An 18,508-nucleotide genomic window follows, 5' to 3' on the forward strand; every position below is an offset into this window, starting at 1 on the left:
AATATACCCTGTTCATGGATAGGCAGAACTAACATCATCAAAATGGCGATATTACCAAAAGTTCTCTATAGGTTTAATGCAATGCCAATCAAAATCCCAACGGCATTTCTTGTAGAAATAGAGAAAGCAATCATGAAATTCATATGGAAAAATAAAAGACCCAGAATAGCAAAAACAATGCTAAGCAGGAAGTGTGAATCAGGCGGTATAGCGATACCAGACTTCAAACTATACTACAGAGCAATAGTAACAAAAACAGCATGGTACTGGTACCAAAACAGGCGGGTGGACCAATGGTACAGAATAGAGGACACAGAAACCAATCCACAAAACTAGAACTATCTTATATTTGATAAAGGGGCTAAAAGCATGCAATGGAGGAAGGATAGCATCTTCAACAGATGGTGCTGGGAAAGCTGGAAATCCATATGCAACAAAATGAAACTGAATCCCTTTCTCTCGCCATGCACAAAAGTGAATTCAAAATGGATCAAGGAGCTTGATATCAAATCAGAGACACGCCGTCTGATAGAAGAAAAAGTTGGCTACGATCTACATTCGGTGGGGTCGGGCTCCAAATTCCTCAATAGGACACCCATAGCACAAAAGTTAATAACTAGAATCAACAAATGGGACTTACTCAAACTAAAAAGTTTTTTCTCAGCAAAAGAAACAATAAGAGAGGTAAAAGGGAGCCTACACCCTGGGAACAAATCTTTACTCCTCACACTTCAGATAGAGCCCTAATATCCAGAGTATACAAAGAACTCAAAAAATTAGACAATAAGAGAACAAACAACCCAATCAACAAATGGGCCAAGGACCTGAACAGACACTTCTCAGAGGAGGACATACAGTCAATCAACAAGTACATGAAAAAATGCTCAACATCTCTAGCTGTCAGAGAAATGCAAATCAAAACCACCCTAAGATACCATCTCACTCCAGTAAGATTGGCAGCCATTAGGAAGTCAAACAACAACAAGTGCTGGCGAGCATGTGGGGAAAAGGGTACACTTGTACATTGCTGGTGGGACTGCAAATTGGTGCAGCCAATTTGGAAAGCAGTATGGAGATTTCTTGGAAAGCTGGGAATGGAGCCTCCATTTGACCCAGCTATTCCCCTTCTCGGTCTATTCCCTAAAGACCTAAAAAGAGCATGCTACAGGGACACTGCTACATCGATGTTCATAGCAGCACAATTCACAATAGCTAGACTGTGGAACCAACCTAGATGCCCTTCAATGGATGAATGGATAAATAAAATGTGGCATTTATACACAATGGAGTATTACTCTGCATTAAAAAATGACAAAATCATAGAATTTACAGGGAAATAGATGGCATTAGAGCAGATTATGCTAAGTGAAACTAGCCAATCCCTAAAAAACAAATGCCAAATGTCTTCTTTGATATAAGGAGAGTAACTAAGAACAGAGTAGGGTCGAAGAGCATGAGAAGAAGATTAACATTAAACAGGGATGAGAGGTGGGAGGGAAAGGGAGAGAGAAGGGAAAGTGCATGGAAATGGAAGGAGACCCTCAGAGTTATACAAAAGTACATACAAGAGGAAGTGAGGGGAAGGGGAAAAATAATATAAGGGGGACAAACGAATGTCAGTAGAGGGGGCAGAGAGAGAAGAGGGGAGGGGAGGGGAGGGGAGGGGGGATAGTAGAGGATAGGAAAGGCAGCAGAATACAACAGACACTAGTATGGCAATATGTAAATCAATGGATGTGTAACTGATGTGATTCTGCAATCTGTATATGGGGTAAAAATGGGAGTTCATAACCCACTTGAATCAAATTGTGAAATATGATATATCAAGAACTATGTAATGTTTTGAACAGCCAACAATAAAAAATTAAAAAAAAATAAATAAAAAAATAAAACCAGATTCTTAGAAGCCTGTGCTCTTTCCACTGTGTCACAGCATTGAGGACCCGGTTACTGCTTTGGGGTGAAATTTATGACTCCCAATTGGTCTTAGTGTGCCATTAGTTTTGCTGTCCAAGCCTCCTGTAATCAGGGTTTCTTTCCCTGTATTTCTATTCCCTTTGTTATACTTGACTCTACCAATGCTTAAGAACTAACGGAACAGTTAGTTGCCTGCGAAAGTAATGGAGAACCACTAACCATTCCTACAAGAAATCATATGCCTTTGGTTACTTAATGGCAAGAGTTATAACCCCAGGAGGCTCCAATATTCCATCCCAACTAGTAGATTAACTTGTCTAGTTTTGTCTTCACCTCTTGCAATCTGTACACATATGATAATTAATATGGCTTGCTGACAAACAAAATTATTCTCTGGAAGATACAATATTATTTCAAAGTTAAAAAATCTTATTTTCTTTTTTCCATTCCATAAGGCTATAAAAATGCATATGTTTATTTATTTAAGATACATTTTATGAAAACTCAGAATTTTCTTTCTATATTTAGTACTAAACTTTCAATTTAGGAAATTTGATCACCAATTTTTCTCTAAGTTTCTAAATTTTGACTTGTTTTTCTGAAACTATTTACACTATTAATTTGCATATTTGTAGATATAGTAGTGTTCATTGTTAGATGATTCCATTTATAAAAATATGTGTACGTTTCTCATTCTTTGAACTTTATTGAATCAAAGTTGAAAATTTTGGACTCTAGAGTTAAATGTTGTTGAGTGGTAGATAAGCATTTAATATAATTTACATGAATGTCAAATGACACTTCACATTGGTGACAGCAATTGAGAAAATTTCAGCCATAAAAAGGGGTATGCATCAGGTCACTAATGTTTGTATAGTTACAATGTTACACTAGCTTAGATGCTTTAGAGAATAGGCTTTTCATGTAACAAATTTAGTTTGTAGTCCAAAAGATTATAATTCTGACATATAAACTACTTGAATAATGACAATAATTATAATTAAATGTAAAAGCATAAACTAATACTGATAATGTATGTGAGGTTAAAGACTACCATTTATGAGCCATTAGGATTACTTTAATGTGCCATATTCCTTTTTTTTTTGCTTTTAATGATATTTATAGGATGTATAATTACAATGTACATTGATGAATGCTGGTATTATACATAGATGTAAAAAGTAGAAAGAAATGTCAAAATATAAATAAGAATTTTTCATTAAAATAATGGAAGTAGGAAGACAACATTAGATGAAATTATAATGGGGTTTTAGTCACTTAAATATATTCTATGAAGATAGATTACATTAACTGGATTGCTTTATTTAATTTTCTTAAAATAGAAGGGAATATTTTTGACATTTAAATTATTCCTTTTTTGTTAATTTGTTTTTGTTACCCTAAATCTCTGTTATAATATCCTGTAACAATAAGCTGTTAAATCCGTAATCCTTATATAATTATTAAACTCAACAGGGAGTCAGAAAAATTACTTTGTAATTTAATTTATATTTTATCTTCTTTTTTCTCCTTTGAAATATGCAAGAATAGTAAATGGCCTGTTAATGTGCAGTGGAATGACTAAATTATATTGTAGGGCATTGTGATGAAATGGTGTGTACTTAACCTTATGCTTTTTGTACTTTTTTGGTACAGATAATTTGGAAATAACATTACACTCTGTTGTTTAACTGCCTTTAAAAATGTTTTGTGCAGAACAAATAGCTTAATTTTGTGGGTTTTTGTAGATGCTAAACTCTGGAGCAGAACCAAAAGACATCCTGACTGCCAAAACAAATGAAGAAAATAATTTTCCTTACTAGCTTGGAAGAACATTTATACACCATGGCTTTTAAAAGATAAATTTCCATTTCCCCTGAAGTCTTTCTTTGTCATATTTTGTCACCTGAGTTAACATTTGGCTGTAGTCCTAAGTTTTTGAAAGTCTGGTAAAAAACAAGAACAAAAAACCCCCAAACCAAACAACAATAAAATTTTAGTAAAAGTTTACCATGTATTGGATTTTGCTGTGATGAGTATTCATCATGTACTCATTTCCCTCTCTCCCTTCCATTTACCCATAATGATCAGGTCAGTATCCTTTTATCTACCTCCAGTGATCCTACCTATCTTTAAAAGCTTAGATTATTACCAACATCCTATAGCATTTCCTTTCCACTTGTTAACAACATTTTCATGTCAATGAATCTTCTCTCTCAAAGTTTATCGTGATACAAGTGTGTCGATTGATACATGTCAATTAGCAGACACTAAGCAGAGACTATGTTTAAAGCATTGTTCTGATAGGCCTTGGTAGGCATATGGAAATAAGTAACTGCCTTGCTGTCTGTAATTTATAGTGTAATAAGAGAGCTAAAATTAATACACAAATCATTCTAGCTTAGAGAAAATAAGAACACTATGGGGGATCAAAGGAGGGAGAAATATCTGTTGAAAAGATATCAGGAAAGGTTTTTGCTGTGGAACACTTGGTAAATGTGCCTGAAAGAATAGTTTTGTCATTCTTAGAGCAATTGCCATTATCAGGTTTGCTGCTAGGAACAATGCGTATTCTGACAATTTTAGAAAAGCCATTTATTTTCTTCATCATCACATAGTATATTATCTTTTGTTTGTGTCAAAACTGTGAAGGGTCTGAAATTTTACCTCATATTTAAGACAAGTTAGCCTGTCACAGTTTCCTAGATTCTGTCAGAAAACATTAGACTCCTGGGTCAGAGACAAAGGACTCTATTACCCAGGCACAGCAGGCTGCAAGAGCTTCATGTTTCCATCAGTTTCCTTGCCCCTAAGTCCCACAGAGGGTGATGCATAGCAGCCTCAGAAGACTGCACACACGGTGGATAAGTGTTGTATTTGAGGAACCTAAAGCTTAGAAAAACCTGAGTCTTATAAGGGAGCTATTAGCAAATGTGTCCATCCTTTGACACCAGAGAGAGACATTATCTATTATCTTGGTCAAGAAATAAATCTTCCATTTCCCCTGGAAAGAGATTCTCATTTCTATTTTGTTTGATTATTAATTTATTTACTCATTCATTTGTTCTTTCATTTTGTGGTCCTGGGGATAGAACCCAGGGCCTTGCACATGTCAGAAAAATTCACTGAGCTACTTTTCAAATAGTCTGGACTAAAGGCTGTCAAAAGATGCACAGAAATACTGTAGTTTACCTGACAATAATCTTTATGAAACTGTGGTTTAAGAATGTATAGGATGGGGCTGGGGCTGGGGCTCAGTGGTAGAGCGCTTGCCTAGCATGTGTGAGGCACTGGGTTTAATTCTCAGTACCACATATAAATAAATGAATAAAATAAAGGTCCATCCACTTCTAAAGACTATATAGGATATTGGGCTGGGGCTTTGACTCAGCGGTCTAGTGCTCTCCTAGCATGTAAGAGGCCCTGGGTTTGATCCTCATTACCACATAACAATAAATAAAATAAAGGTATTGTGTCCAACTACAACTCAACATAAATATTTTTTTAAGGTATATAGGATATCATGGCCTAGAAATAGAGTTTAAAGAAGTCATCATTTTAAATAATGAAAAAATGAATAAGAAGGTATGCTAATAATTTAAAAACAAGATCCCTGTTGACATAAGTATATTAAGAAAATAATGTATTATTCTTAATTATGGATGAGGTATTCTCTAATGCATTCATGTTGATAGTAAATAAATCATGAAAATCTTTCCAGTAGCAGATGATCCTAAAATGAATTTACATTTTGTTTTATATGTAAAGTCTATATATACATGTACATATTCTTAAATACCCATTTGAATAATTTATGCATCTATAATAAAATCATAATTCCCAAATCAAATTGAATCTCAACGTTGAATGGATCTTAGAAATATCTGAGAAAAATCTAACCCCCAGAGTAATCATTTTTCCCCCCAAAATAGTAGGTCAGGTAAAGTCTAAAGTATCTGTAGCTTTCATTTCCACTATCCATACTCTCCTCAGGTTCAGGCAAAGCTGTGACCTAAACTGACATTGATATATTAATATGATATTTTTCCTAAATCATATATGATCCATTGAGGGATTCACTGATAAAATTAAGAACATATACTTTAGGAGTTTTATTTTTAGTTTTTTTTTTAATAGTGTTTATTTTATATCCCTGTTTTTATCTTTTGTATTTGTTCCTGTGTGACAACATACAAAAATGCATATGCTTTCACTTAAAAGTTACATGCTATACTATGAAAGCTAAAGAGCAACTGATGCTGAACATCCTTAGCAGAAAGCTCTTTGGGACTCAGTGCAGTAACAAGAACATCAGAATACCTAAGAACACTTTATACCTATGATCCAAACCACAGAGTGCTTATTGCTATGATTAAAAAATCTAAATCATATAACAATTATTATAATAAATTGCCACTAGATATTCCCATTGGTACTCATGTGGCATCACTTGTATTTGTTGGTAAGTGATGAACCTCTTCCATGTCTGGATAATGTCTTATCTGATGTTTCATGGGGCATGGCTAAAAAAACAAACAAAACCCTTAAATTTTGAACATATTTGAGATTCAAACATAAACATCAAATTTCAAAACCTAAAATGTTTACAGGGATGAGTTGCATAATAATAATTAAAAAAAAAACCCTGAAGCCAGTCGGGGAGTACATGACCCATTGAAAGAAGAGTTCAGATGTTAATTCCAGTGGAACACTATCTCACAAGCATGCATATACCCAGTGTGGCTTGTCTTTAAAATTTGTAAAGAGAAACCAAAGATCTGGATTTACACACAGGATTTCTCCTTTTTGAATGTTGGACCCTGAAAATAGCTTGCTCATTAAATAAAAATGAACTTCATTCAGCAACAATATTTAGTTTGATAACCAGAACATTTTCCCATGCTGACAGAGCACAGAATGGGATGATAATGGGTATAGGGAGAGAACACTTACGAGAACTTACAGGAACAAACTGCCAAAGATGGAAAAAAATCTGGCCTACCAGTGAGGGCTAGAAGTAGGGTCTATCAATAATAAACATTGTGTAGTAATAGGCTCTACCTGAATCCTTCTTAACAAAGACTCCTAAAGATTCTTAAGCTTCCTAAGGAGGAAGAAGATGTATGTAAAAATATGAATAATAATTTGAGAGGTCCATGCTACTTAGCTAAGGCATTTCTACTCCTTTCACCATAATGATAACTTGACAGCATAAGGGTGATCGCCTACAAAAAGGTGAGGGAACCAAAGAAATTGTGATCTAGCCCTGCTTTATTGGAAATAATGAAAATCAAACAAAAAATCCCAAACAAGACCTATTGTGTTCTGTTGAGAATCAGAATCCTTCAAAGATAAAGTCCATCATGATCTGACCAGCAGAGTCCACAAAAATGACACATTAGGTTTGCTCCCATGGAATTCTGAGGTGAACACAAGAAAGGAGGCAGACTGAGTATTTCATTTTAGTGGGACAGGGAGATTGACCTAGCACATGTGGAGATAAACTATTAGCTAGGAGGCTTAAGTTCTCAAGGTAGGAGAGATGTCTGGGAACCTACCAGTTGCTACAGTTACTCAAATGGATCAGAATCCTTGGTTTCCACCTATACATCTATGGTTTCATTAGATTGCATGGAATAATAGGCTTTTTTAAAAATGAAGCTTCCTAGATAATACCATCTCTTTGATACATTTGATAATGATTATATTAGATATTGTATTTAAAATGCTTAGCACAAAATACTAGACAGTTGATAATGCCAAGTGAGGATGGGGGATATTGGATTGCTGGTATAGACATGCTGCCATTCTGGAGAGCATTCTGACACTACATTCGCAGATCAATGCATGCTTACCCAATAACTCAGTAATTTCTCTCCTGGTTATACATACTAATGATATTCTTAAACAGATCCCAAGGAAGCATTTGCAAATAGGTAAATTGTTGATGTGGTAGAGAGTTGGAGGCCATCTGGGCATTCATCCCTGGGAGAGTAGATTAAGAAAATGAGTGAGATACATCCCTGGTCATTACAAAACAATCAGAAACAACAGACCACCTGGGTACAGAAACCTATCAAGTGGTCTTTGAAACATAGTTCTTAGTGAAGAAGATGAGTAAAGATAAGATATAAAATTCAATGCCATTTACATAAAATAGAAACTTATGCACAAAAGCAATAGTATATCCTTATAAAAATGTATGCAAACAAATAAAAATATACCCAGTAGGAAGATACAACATTTGTCTCCTGGAGGAGGGATGAAAGTAGAATGGAGATGGTTGAAAGAGACAGAAATAAACAGTTAAAATAAGAAAGAGGCCTTTCAAGACCAATGATGATAGTGAGCCATGAATTGAGTACTATAACAAACCTCTGCACAGACATTTATAAAGCAAAATACAAAAAGAAAATTATTAGCACAATGTCTGGCATATAGAATGATTGATTCTATAGTTTAAGCAAAAAGAGGGGAAAAGGAGTCTGAGAAAAGAAAATAACAAAGAAAATTATTTCTTTAAAGATAAATATCACAGAAATCTGTCTAATAAGTTCTAATGGATTTCTGCTTGTGATCTCAGCAGATTGCTAGCTATTGGTGGAGAAGAAAAAGACAGATTTGATACATTTTCTCTTTAAGAAGGAAGCCAACAAACTTGAAATGAAAACTTTCTGAAATCCAGTTGGAAACTGATAAATGGTGTTTTAAATAAGAATCAAAGATGTAGTGTGGTATATCAGCGGGTGATGCGTTATAAATTAGTATTTAAAGAGTCACTTTCAATCCTTTTGTGCAGCAAGGATTACTGAGAGTTCATTACACAATAGTTTCTGTGCTACATAGTAAAAATGCAGGAGGGTACAGGAGAAAGACTGGAAAGCAGAAGTTTTGACAGGTTAAACACAGGGAAGGGCTGGTTGAAGGGTGACCAGACTTACAGGTCTGAGGCTTTGAAAAGTTTATGGTATGTGTGTGTTGGTGGGGAGGGAAGAGAGGGTAGGATGAAGTAAAAGCTCATAGATAAGTTTCTTATTATGCAAATAATTATGTGAAGATGATAAAATCTCATTTTATCTTCTGAGAAAACAGAGGAAAATAGAAACATATTGAATTGTAGAAGAAAATGAAATGGTTTTTCAGTGTGGTTTATTTTTATATTTAGATACCATAATAGTAAATTATCTTCTCTTTCAGATACACTGGCCTACTACAGCAGTAAAAATAGAAGAATGCATAATGAAAGGAAAAGATGCAGTAAGTATTATTCATTGTAAATTACACAAATTGTCAATTATGTTCCTGATCAAGCCCAAAGGAAGGACTGAATCATTTAACTTTTATTTGGTCTTGAAAAATACAGATGCAATGTAGTTCATGCAGGAAAATATAAATACATACATACAGTAAACTTACAATTATATAAAAGATAATTTCAATATAGAGTTTAAAGAAACTGAGCTGCCATCCAGATCTGAACTTTTATTTTATTTATTGATTTATTTATTTTAAGATGGACACAGTGAGTTTATTTATTTATTTTTATTCGGTGCTGAGGATCAAACCCAGTTCCTCACATGTGCTAGGTAAGCACTCTACCTTTGAGCCACTACCCCAGCCCTGTGGAAAGGGAAATGCTGTTTACAACGTCTTTCCTGACACATGGCAACAAAAGGCCTCAGGTGTTAGGAGGGGGTGATTGATGTAATGTAATGCTCATCTGGGAGGAAGGCCTGCATATTTCTCTCTGAAAGTAAATTCATCCTTACTAGGAAAAGAAAATGCCATGTAAATGACTAACACATATTACTTCAATTTCTAATTCTCTGTAGCAACTGGGTCATAGCCAAGGACTGAGTCAACACATTCTTGCAGCCTTAGCCCACAGCATGATGCTGACTAATTGAACATACTCCTAGGCCATGTCAATCTAAGCTCAACTGAGCCAAAATGCGTCCTAATTGGCTCACTCTTTAAGAGGTGACAGTGTCAACAGAAGAGAAGCAAGTACTTACAGAAATCTCAGGATAGAATATTTTCCTCTTGCCTGAAAGACTAGATTCTATCACTAATATGGCTTACCCATAGAATAAAATGTTGTTAAGAGTGGGAAATTAAATAAATATATCTGTGCCCTGGATAATTAATTCAGTTCCTTATTCTTTTAAAGGATATTATGTCATATGGATCTCTTATGGTAAAATGGATCTTCTTGTCTTTCCATCCTAATATTGTTATATGAGACATTCAAGTGTTGAAATCACAATCTGTCCTTACAAAATATTACATTTAATGATAACCACAGTGGGCTTGGAATATAGCTCAGTTGGTAGAGTGCTTGTCTTGCATGCACAAGGCCCTGGGTTCAATCTCTAGAAACACACACACACACAAATGATGATTGCATATAATGATTATCAAAGTAATATTTGCCATTCAAAGAGTTTACTACTTCTTTCATAATTTATGTATTTATTTAATTATTTCTTTTGGTACTGGGGGTTAAACTCAGGGACACTTGACCACTGAGTCACATCCCCAGCCCTATTTTGTATTTTATTTAGAGACAGGGTCTCACTGAGTTGCTTAGAACCTCGCTTGTGCTGAGGCTGGCTGTGAACTCTTAATCCTCCTGCCTCAGCCTCTCATAATTTATTTTTAATGAAACAGTAATACCTAATTTTCCAACAGGGTATTTGAATTAATTAGCCAGTTGGTTTTGAAACAATTCTAAACATTTTTTTCACTCAACATCTTAGTCATAAAACTCCACTAGTAACTAATGTATTAAAGTGTATTCAAGCACATATTGTATACTAGATACTGTGTTTGATTTACTGGGAAATGCAATGATATGTAAAATAAGGTTTCTGTTCTCAAGAAGCTTACATTTAAAACCAGTGTTACAAAACTGAAGCTTCTGGACCAAATACAGCCTGTGGTTGGTATTTCTGAGTTTTATTAGGAGCATTGACACACATGTGCATTTTTGTTTTGCTGCTTTCATGCTATAGCTGCATGTATTCGCAACAGAGGTCAGAAGGCCCACCAAAGGAAATGTTTACAGCCTGATCCTTAATAGAAAAAACTTGTTGAAACTTGGATTATAATCTCACAGCAATAGTAATCTTAGGAGATAACCTTAAAAGTGAGATGTTATTTCTGTTGGTTAGTCTTCTATTTACTTGAAAATTCTCTTAGAAATGCTTTATATGAATACGTGGATTTGAGGGTATAAGTTATATTTTCCCAGATATCAAAATTCTGAAATGCCCTACAGTCTGTTTATATTTCTCTCTGAATAATGAAGCCGTCTCTAATTATTTGTTTTTTAACCTTGTGTTGATTCATTGTTTATGGTATACTTAAAAATAATAGCATTGAGAATAACTTAATTACATAGAGGAACATATTGCCATGCAAATTTTTATGCCTGAATACATATCTAAGCAGTGCATTTTAAAAAACACTCATTCATGATCTAAAATACATGAAAAATGCTTTGTTCTCATTGTAAAATGGAATTCACACTTCTCTGCTAAAATGTGTGTCACCCTGGTTTCTTCCTTTATCTTTTTCTTATCTGCTTCCTTTGACCATCCACTGAAGGCAACTTATGGTGAAATAGGAGGTGGAATAAAGGGCTAGGGAAAATAAAAATTAAAAAAAATGGCTAAACATTTCTATTACACTAATCAATTTATTTCATTTTGATTCCGCTTTAGAATGAATGTGCAAATTATGTTCGGGTTTTACATCATTATAATAGGACGCACCTTCTGACCTGTGGTACTGGAGCTTTTGACCCACTTTGTGCCTTCATCAGAGTTGGATACCATTTGGAGGTAAGATAGTTTCATTCACTGCCATCAATAAAAGTGATACTTAAAATAACTTCAATTTAAAACAAAAATTGTAGTAGTTCTTCCCAAGAAAGATAGAAACAGTAAAAATGTACTGACTTGGTTTGCTCCAGACAGAGAAATGATCTCTGGACCTTTAAAACCTATATCATCTATAAACCTGTGACCTGATTAATTCTTGTCATATTCATTTACTGAACGATTTTTAACATTTTTTAATATTTATTTTTTAGTTGTAGTTGGACACAACACCTTTATTTTATTTATTTTTATGTGGTGCTGAGGATTGAACCCAGTGCCTTCCACATGATAGGCGAGTGCTCTACCACTGAGCCGCTACCCCAGCCCTCTATTGTGTTCTTATGTGTATTTTTATTAACTTATCCATGAAACTGGAATATATGTGTGTATATATAAATAGAGATAAATACAGATATATGTACTGTTTTAATTAGCTTCTGCATTGCCATGATCAAGTCTTAAAAAGAAGAATTTAAAGGAGGAAAACTTTATTTTGGCTCATGGTTTCAGAGATTCAGTCCACAGTCACTGACTCCAAGGTGAGGTAGACCATCATGGACGTGTGTGTGGTGGAAGAAAGCAGCTTAGATCATGGCAACCAGGAAGGAGAGAGAGAGAGAGAGAGAGAGAGAGAGAGAGAGAGAGAGAGAGAGAGAGATTTGCTCACAAAGGCCAAAATATAAATGCCCCAAATACCCTCAGTGATCTATTCCTCCAGCCACACCCTATCTGCTATAGTTACCCCATTGTTAATCCATATCAGTGGATTGATCTACTGACTAGGTGACATACCTCATAATTTAATAATTTGCCTCTGAATGTCCTTTCATTGTATCATACATACACAAGCTTTTGGAGAACACTGCATATCTAAACCATAACAGATACACACAAACATTCACACATATAATTTATATAAATAAATTTTACATTAGTATTTTACAAATGACATGCAAAGATTTGTTGATTCTGTAACTACTTTTTCCTAGACAGGTGAGTTGGGGAGGAGAGAAGAGGGCAGGATTTCAAGCTGACTTAAGATATATGTTAGTGGGAGAAAGATGTACATTTTTTTCCCTGAGTCCCTAATACTAGGTGATATGGTATGAAATGGGAATGAAAGTAAATTTCAACCGACTTTGACCACTCATGTAACATTTACTCACAAGCAGGCTCAAAGACTAGTCATGGAGTCTGTTTCTACAAGCTGGGTGGAGTCTTTGCTCTTACTCATTTTTACCCTTTGAAGCATTGCAATGACCATTTTACCCTGAAGTATATGAAACAGTATTTCACTCTCAGGAATCGTTATTTTTCTTTTTAGTTAGAATCATAATCCTACATTAAGATGGGCACAGATAAAATAGTGCTCTAGATATTCTATAGACAAATAGCTCTTGATACACATACTCCATTTATGAAGAGGCAGCAGTGACTATAGAATATATTTATAATAAACATATAGAGAAAACACCATTCATTATACCACTAAAAATTATTTCTGAAATTTCTTATGCTAGTTAGTGCTCAGGTACAAATATAATTAGTCATATCAAAGTACTTAATAGCTGCCTTTGGAGAGTGCCACTAATTGAGGTATTTCAGCTGTTATCTACCCTTATAGGGAGGATTTTTAATTAAGATATTTTAAATGTTAACTTGCTGCCCTACATGATTAAAGTTCAGTAGCACACATAAATGCATCACAGTGTATTTTAAAGAAATGCAAAGAATATAATAGGAGAAATTTTGAAGGAGACGCAGAAGGCAAATCAGGTTAGTGCAAGATCAGATTATATCCAAGTATATATACAAATGTACAAAGTTAGAATGTATACATGGTGTGGCATAGAACTGCTAACAACAATTCTTTCAGTTTTCATTTTTGTGAAAGATCTTTATTTTTAAAGAATATTTTCTCTGGATATAGAACTCTGGCTTAATAGTTATATTTTTTTCTTTTAACCTTTTAAAAATGTTTTATTGTATTTTAACCTTGTTTCAAATGTAAATTAATGTATCATTCATATTGATGTTATCCTATTTATAATTATTTTGTCTTTCAAATTTTGTTTTTCATCAGTTTTTCTATAGTGTGATTTTGTATGTAGAGGTGGTAGGGGAAACTGTATAGTTTTTAGGCTACCAATGTTCTTGAATGCATAAGTTCATGTTTTATAAGTTTTCATCCATTATTTCTTTAAATAACTTTCTGCTTTATTCACTCACTCTTTGCTCTCCATATACACATACACACACACACATATATGTGTGTGTGTGTATGGAGAGCATATATATATATGTGTATGTGTATATATATACACACACACGTTTATATATATATTCAATATGCATATTGAATATGTACGTATATTGAATATGTACATACATATTTGTTAGTTTTCTAGGCATTGTCCCACAGATAATTCATTTCTATTTTTTTCTGTGCTTATATCTCCAATATGCTGTAAAGTTAAACTCATTAATGTTCCATACACACATTATACTTTTCTGTTCCAGAACTTTCATTTTTTGTAGTTTTCATTTTTATACTTCATCATATTTTTGTTCATTATGATTCTATTTTCCTTAAAGTTCTTGAATATGTTTTGTATAGGACTTTTAAAGTCCTTGTATGCTAATTCTACTTTCTGATCATTTAAGATCAGTTTAGTTTTTCTTTTTTCTCTCAACTATGATTTTTTGTGTTTCTTTGCACATATAGTAATTTTCATTGTATACTTGATATTATAGATTATATGTTTTCAGGATTCTGTTATATTTTTAAGAGGGTTAATTTTTGTTCTAGAAGCTCCATATTTGACTGGACTCGACTGGACTTCCCTTGCAATGGGAAGATGCCAGTTTTCTCAATTTTCCAGTCACAACTTTTATGGTCTGTTTCCATCTGTAGTTCAGGCATCTATCAATGATTTGGGAGATACTTTATACACAGGTTTCAAGGTGCCTACTTTAGTTTCTAAATATATCCCCTTATTTTTCACTGATCATATACGTTATGTCTTGGATCTGTGACTGTAAAAGCTGATAAATCTGTAGCTTTCTACTGATAAATCTGTACTTTCTATGTGAGTTCTTGCCACATAAATGACAGAATATCCTCAACTGAACTACTGTCCAGTCTGTTCTTAACTAAACTCAAGCACCTTCAAATAGTTGGTTTTAAACTTCTTTAAAAAACATAGTTTGTCTCTGTCTATGGAAAAGTTAGTCCATACAAGGTGCATTACCATTAGCAGAACTGACACATGCATGATATTGAATATTTTGTCTCATATACTTACCTAAGTATTTAATGTAAGTGAAATAGTTGAGTCATCAGAATCTTTTAATATGATTGAATATTTTTAAACAATATTCAAATATTTAAAGGTGATCAAGATAATTTATAATATAATTATATAAATATCAAATATAATATATTTTGACAGATGTTACCTTTATGTCATAAGAGGAATTTGTGACCATACAATAAGAGCAGTTAAAAGATTTATTCCCAAAACACCATTTGGAGGCTTGATGTCATTTTACATGAGGGAATGAAACATTACAAATCATTATAGGCAAGGAAAATACTTTGATTAAAAAGCTCAGAGGCAATCATCTATGGATGGGCCTGCAGATATTTGTCTAGTTGCTTAGAGAACAGTGGGAGATAAATCTGGGACAAATTGGTGGAGGATTGTAATACTAGACAGTGGTATTTGAAAGTTATTTCTAAAGACAGTGTGGAGAACTTGAACAAGTTTTGAACAGAGTACTTGATTGACATGACATTAATAATATTTGGATTGATTCAAGCAGAGAAAGATGAAAGGCAGAAATTCAAGAAGGCTATTATAAGAGTCTCTATTAGAGAATATGAGGGTACTGAACATTGTCTTTGCAATAGCAAAGAAAAGGAAGCATGGAACTGAAGGAGAAGCTGCTTATCAAGCGAAATTATACACAGCATTTTATCACATATTGCAGATGAAAGGGAATTAAATTCAAATCTTATTTCATGTTAATTGGTAAGAGATGCAACCTTTAACAGCAAGAGGGAGCTGTGTAAACAGAGTAGGTTTTTATGAGAACATAACAATGCTTCATATTACTCAGTTTTAACTTTTTAATTTCCAGTTATTTGAAAGATTAAGTTGGGAGTTAGGAGAGGTTGTTATCAGAATGCATTGAGTTTTTGAAATCTGTGGGTAGGGGTGATGGTCTCTTCTGAGGAAATCTGTCTCCTCTGTCTTATTCCTCCTCTCACTTTCTTTTTCCTCCTGCTCACTTTCTCAAAATAACTTGGAAAATTCCATTATTTAGGTGCCGGTAGAATATCTGATATCAATGTAAACAGAGAATGAGAAGACGGAGATGTGTTAAAATCAAGTTAGCATGAATTCAGAATCACACTTGTGAAAGGAAAATAGTTTTAAGGCATTATCATCAGTGGTACAGAGAGGGCAGTTTAGTCAAGGTGATAGATAATAAGACAGGAGATGAAGAAGTAACCGAATAACCACAGTAATATTGTCTATTGTATTAAGAAATAAAATAATTAAGAAAAAGAAATATGGGGAAGTTTCAAGAGTAGTGAAAAATTATATTACTATGACAAAGAAAACTTATTTATCAAATGAGAAGGTAAGATTGCTTACCTTACTGGAGATAGGGAGGGCTGGGTGGAGAGCATATTTTCCAGGGAGAAGAACCATAGGATATTCAATGGAGAAATTTTGTTGACAGTTGGATATAAAATGCTATTTTTCAGGACAGAGGCCTGAACTGTAAGTGTGTATTTGATAATTTACTGTGTGCACCTGTGTGTATGTGCATGTACATCTGTGTGTGAAAGCTAAAATCTTCAGGCATAACATCATGCTTAAAAGGAGAATATGAGTAAAAAAGAGAAAAAAGAAATGTAGAGCCTGGGAATACCAATATTTGAGAGGCTGGTAAAGGAGAAAAAACCCACAAAGGTTAGTAAGGCGTGTCTAGGAGGGTTTGCAGGAAAACAGAAGAGCAATGTAATGCAGAATGAGGAGGCAATTGCCTGAGATTGAAGTCTTACTTCAAATTTAATTCTGCTGGACCAAGACAGACTTGGAGGCATTTAGGAGAGGAGTTCAATAAATGTGAATGCAGACCACAATGTTCTAAAATAAAGGATTACAGCCAACTTTCTCGCGGATCACTTTTATCTCTTTGTATCATCATTTTAACTTTTTTATTAATAAATAATAAAAATACAAGAAGTACACAGACTGTAAACATGATCATTATATCATTTTTAAAAATGGAATATCACATGGTAGCTAACATCTGGATAAAATAATTTCTTTTATGTTTTACTTTTATTTATTTATTTTTCCCTCATAAGGTATTATATCTTGTTTGTTTTTGCTTTTATACCCCTCCTAGTTTAGGCTTCCTTTTCAATATATTTTTTTTCTTTCTATTTCAAAGTTTTTACAAGTTCTAATATGTCATCTCTGAGTGTTCCTAACTTTAAGCTGTGTTGATCTTTTATTCTGTTATCATTTTCTTAATGTATTTTAGCGTCTGTTGAAATACTTCAGTTCTCAGTTTTCTGCCATGTCTTTTGATGAGCTTTCAGTGCCTCTGGTATTGTCAATATGATCCTTATTCACTTTCTCTTGTAACATCCTATTGGATTCAACTAGGCTCCTTTTCCTATTAGACACTTTTACATAAAATTGACTTAACTAACTTTGGGAAGGAAGTGTGAGTCAGAATAGATATCTAGCTTCAGGTTCTAGAGCTTATAGTTCTGTTTAGTTTTGGCAAGTACTGGCTATGACTTCCTCCTTTTTAATCTGGATGTTGCTTTTTTCTTGACTCTCTTTATACCTTTCTTAGTTTGTTTTCTACTTCCAGAATTTTATTTTTGGAAGGGATGTGGGCCTGTTGATTTTGAGGGTTCACTGAATTTCATTCTTCCCACAAACCCCTTGTAGTTACCTCAATATTGAACCTATGACTTTCAGCGTCTACTCTAAACCAACACTTCACTATCGGTCTGCATTTGGAAATTTGAGTCTTCTCAGGTTGACAAAACCTGGTTGCTTCCCTGTGCATCTTTCTGAGAGATACTATGTGGTTTATAGCTATCAGAAATTCATTTGTACACGCTCATATTTGGGGCCTCATGGAGATATCTTGAGAACCAGTTTTACTATAGGTGTTGCTGGTGAGACTTGATTTTGCAAACCCAATTGATCACTGTTTTTAAGGGGGGGGTTATGGAGTATAAAATATATGCCTTTGCTGCTATTGTCTCAAAAATCTTAAAATACTTTTAAAAGAGTAAAATGATATACAAATATAAAATATTCCATAAAATACAAGTGCCATGTCTACCTCTAATTTTACTCATGTCTCAAAGAAAATGGAAATTCCATGGTGAATATAAAGGTTCAGACAATAAAAAGCATAGGTTTAGGTATACAACATAAATTTCTAGAGAATTGGCAAAGACCTTGGAATTCCTGCAAAATTAAAATGGCTTTCATTACTTAACAACCTGTTTCTCTGAGCACACATTGACTTAGTGCAGTGCTCTTAGCATTTTGCTATTTGTATTAGCTTTCTAGGTTGTATAACAAATTACTAAAAATGTGGCCACTTAGAACAGAACACACTAATTATCACAGTTTCTGGGGGCAGGGATTCAGGCACTG

General features: G+C 34.0%; 1 protein-coding gene across 1 annotated transcript in view; it reads left to right on the forward strand.

The window, feature by feature from the left end:
- The window catches only part of Sema3e (semaphorin 3E), a 272,567-nt gene that overhangs the window by 172,287 nt on the left and 81,772 nt on the right, over positions 1-18,508 (forward strand). The window contains exons 3-4 of the mRNA XM_046464077.2: positions 9,115-9,174; positions 11,643-11,762. Coding sequence (XP_046320033.1) covers positions 9,115-9,174; positions 11,643-11,762 — 180 coding nt within the window. The remainder of the gene's footprint in view (positions 1-9,114; positions 9,175-11,642; positions 11,763-18,508) is intronic.

The sequence above is a fragment of the Marmota monax genome, unplaced genomic scaffold (genome assembly GCF_021218885.2).
Source record: "Marmota monax isolate L192 unplaced genomic scaffold, Marmota_monax_Labrador192_F-V1.1 WCK01_AAM20220418_F8-fsc00065, whole genome shotgun sequence".
In the NCBI taxonomy this organism is placed as follows: Eukaryota; Metazoa; Chordata; class Mammalia; order Rodentia; family Sciuridae; genus Marmota; species Marmota monax.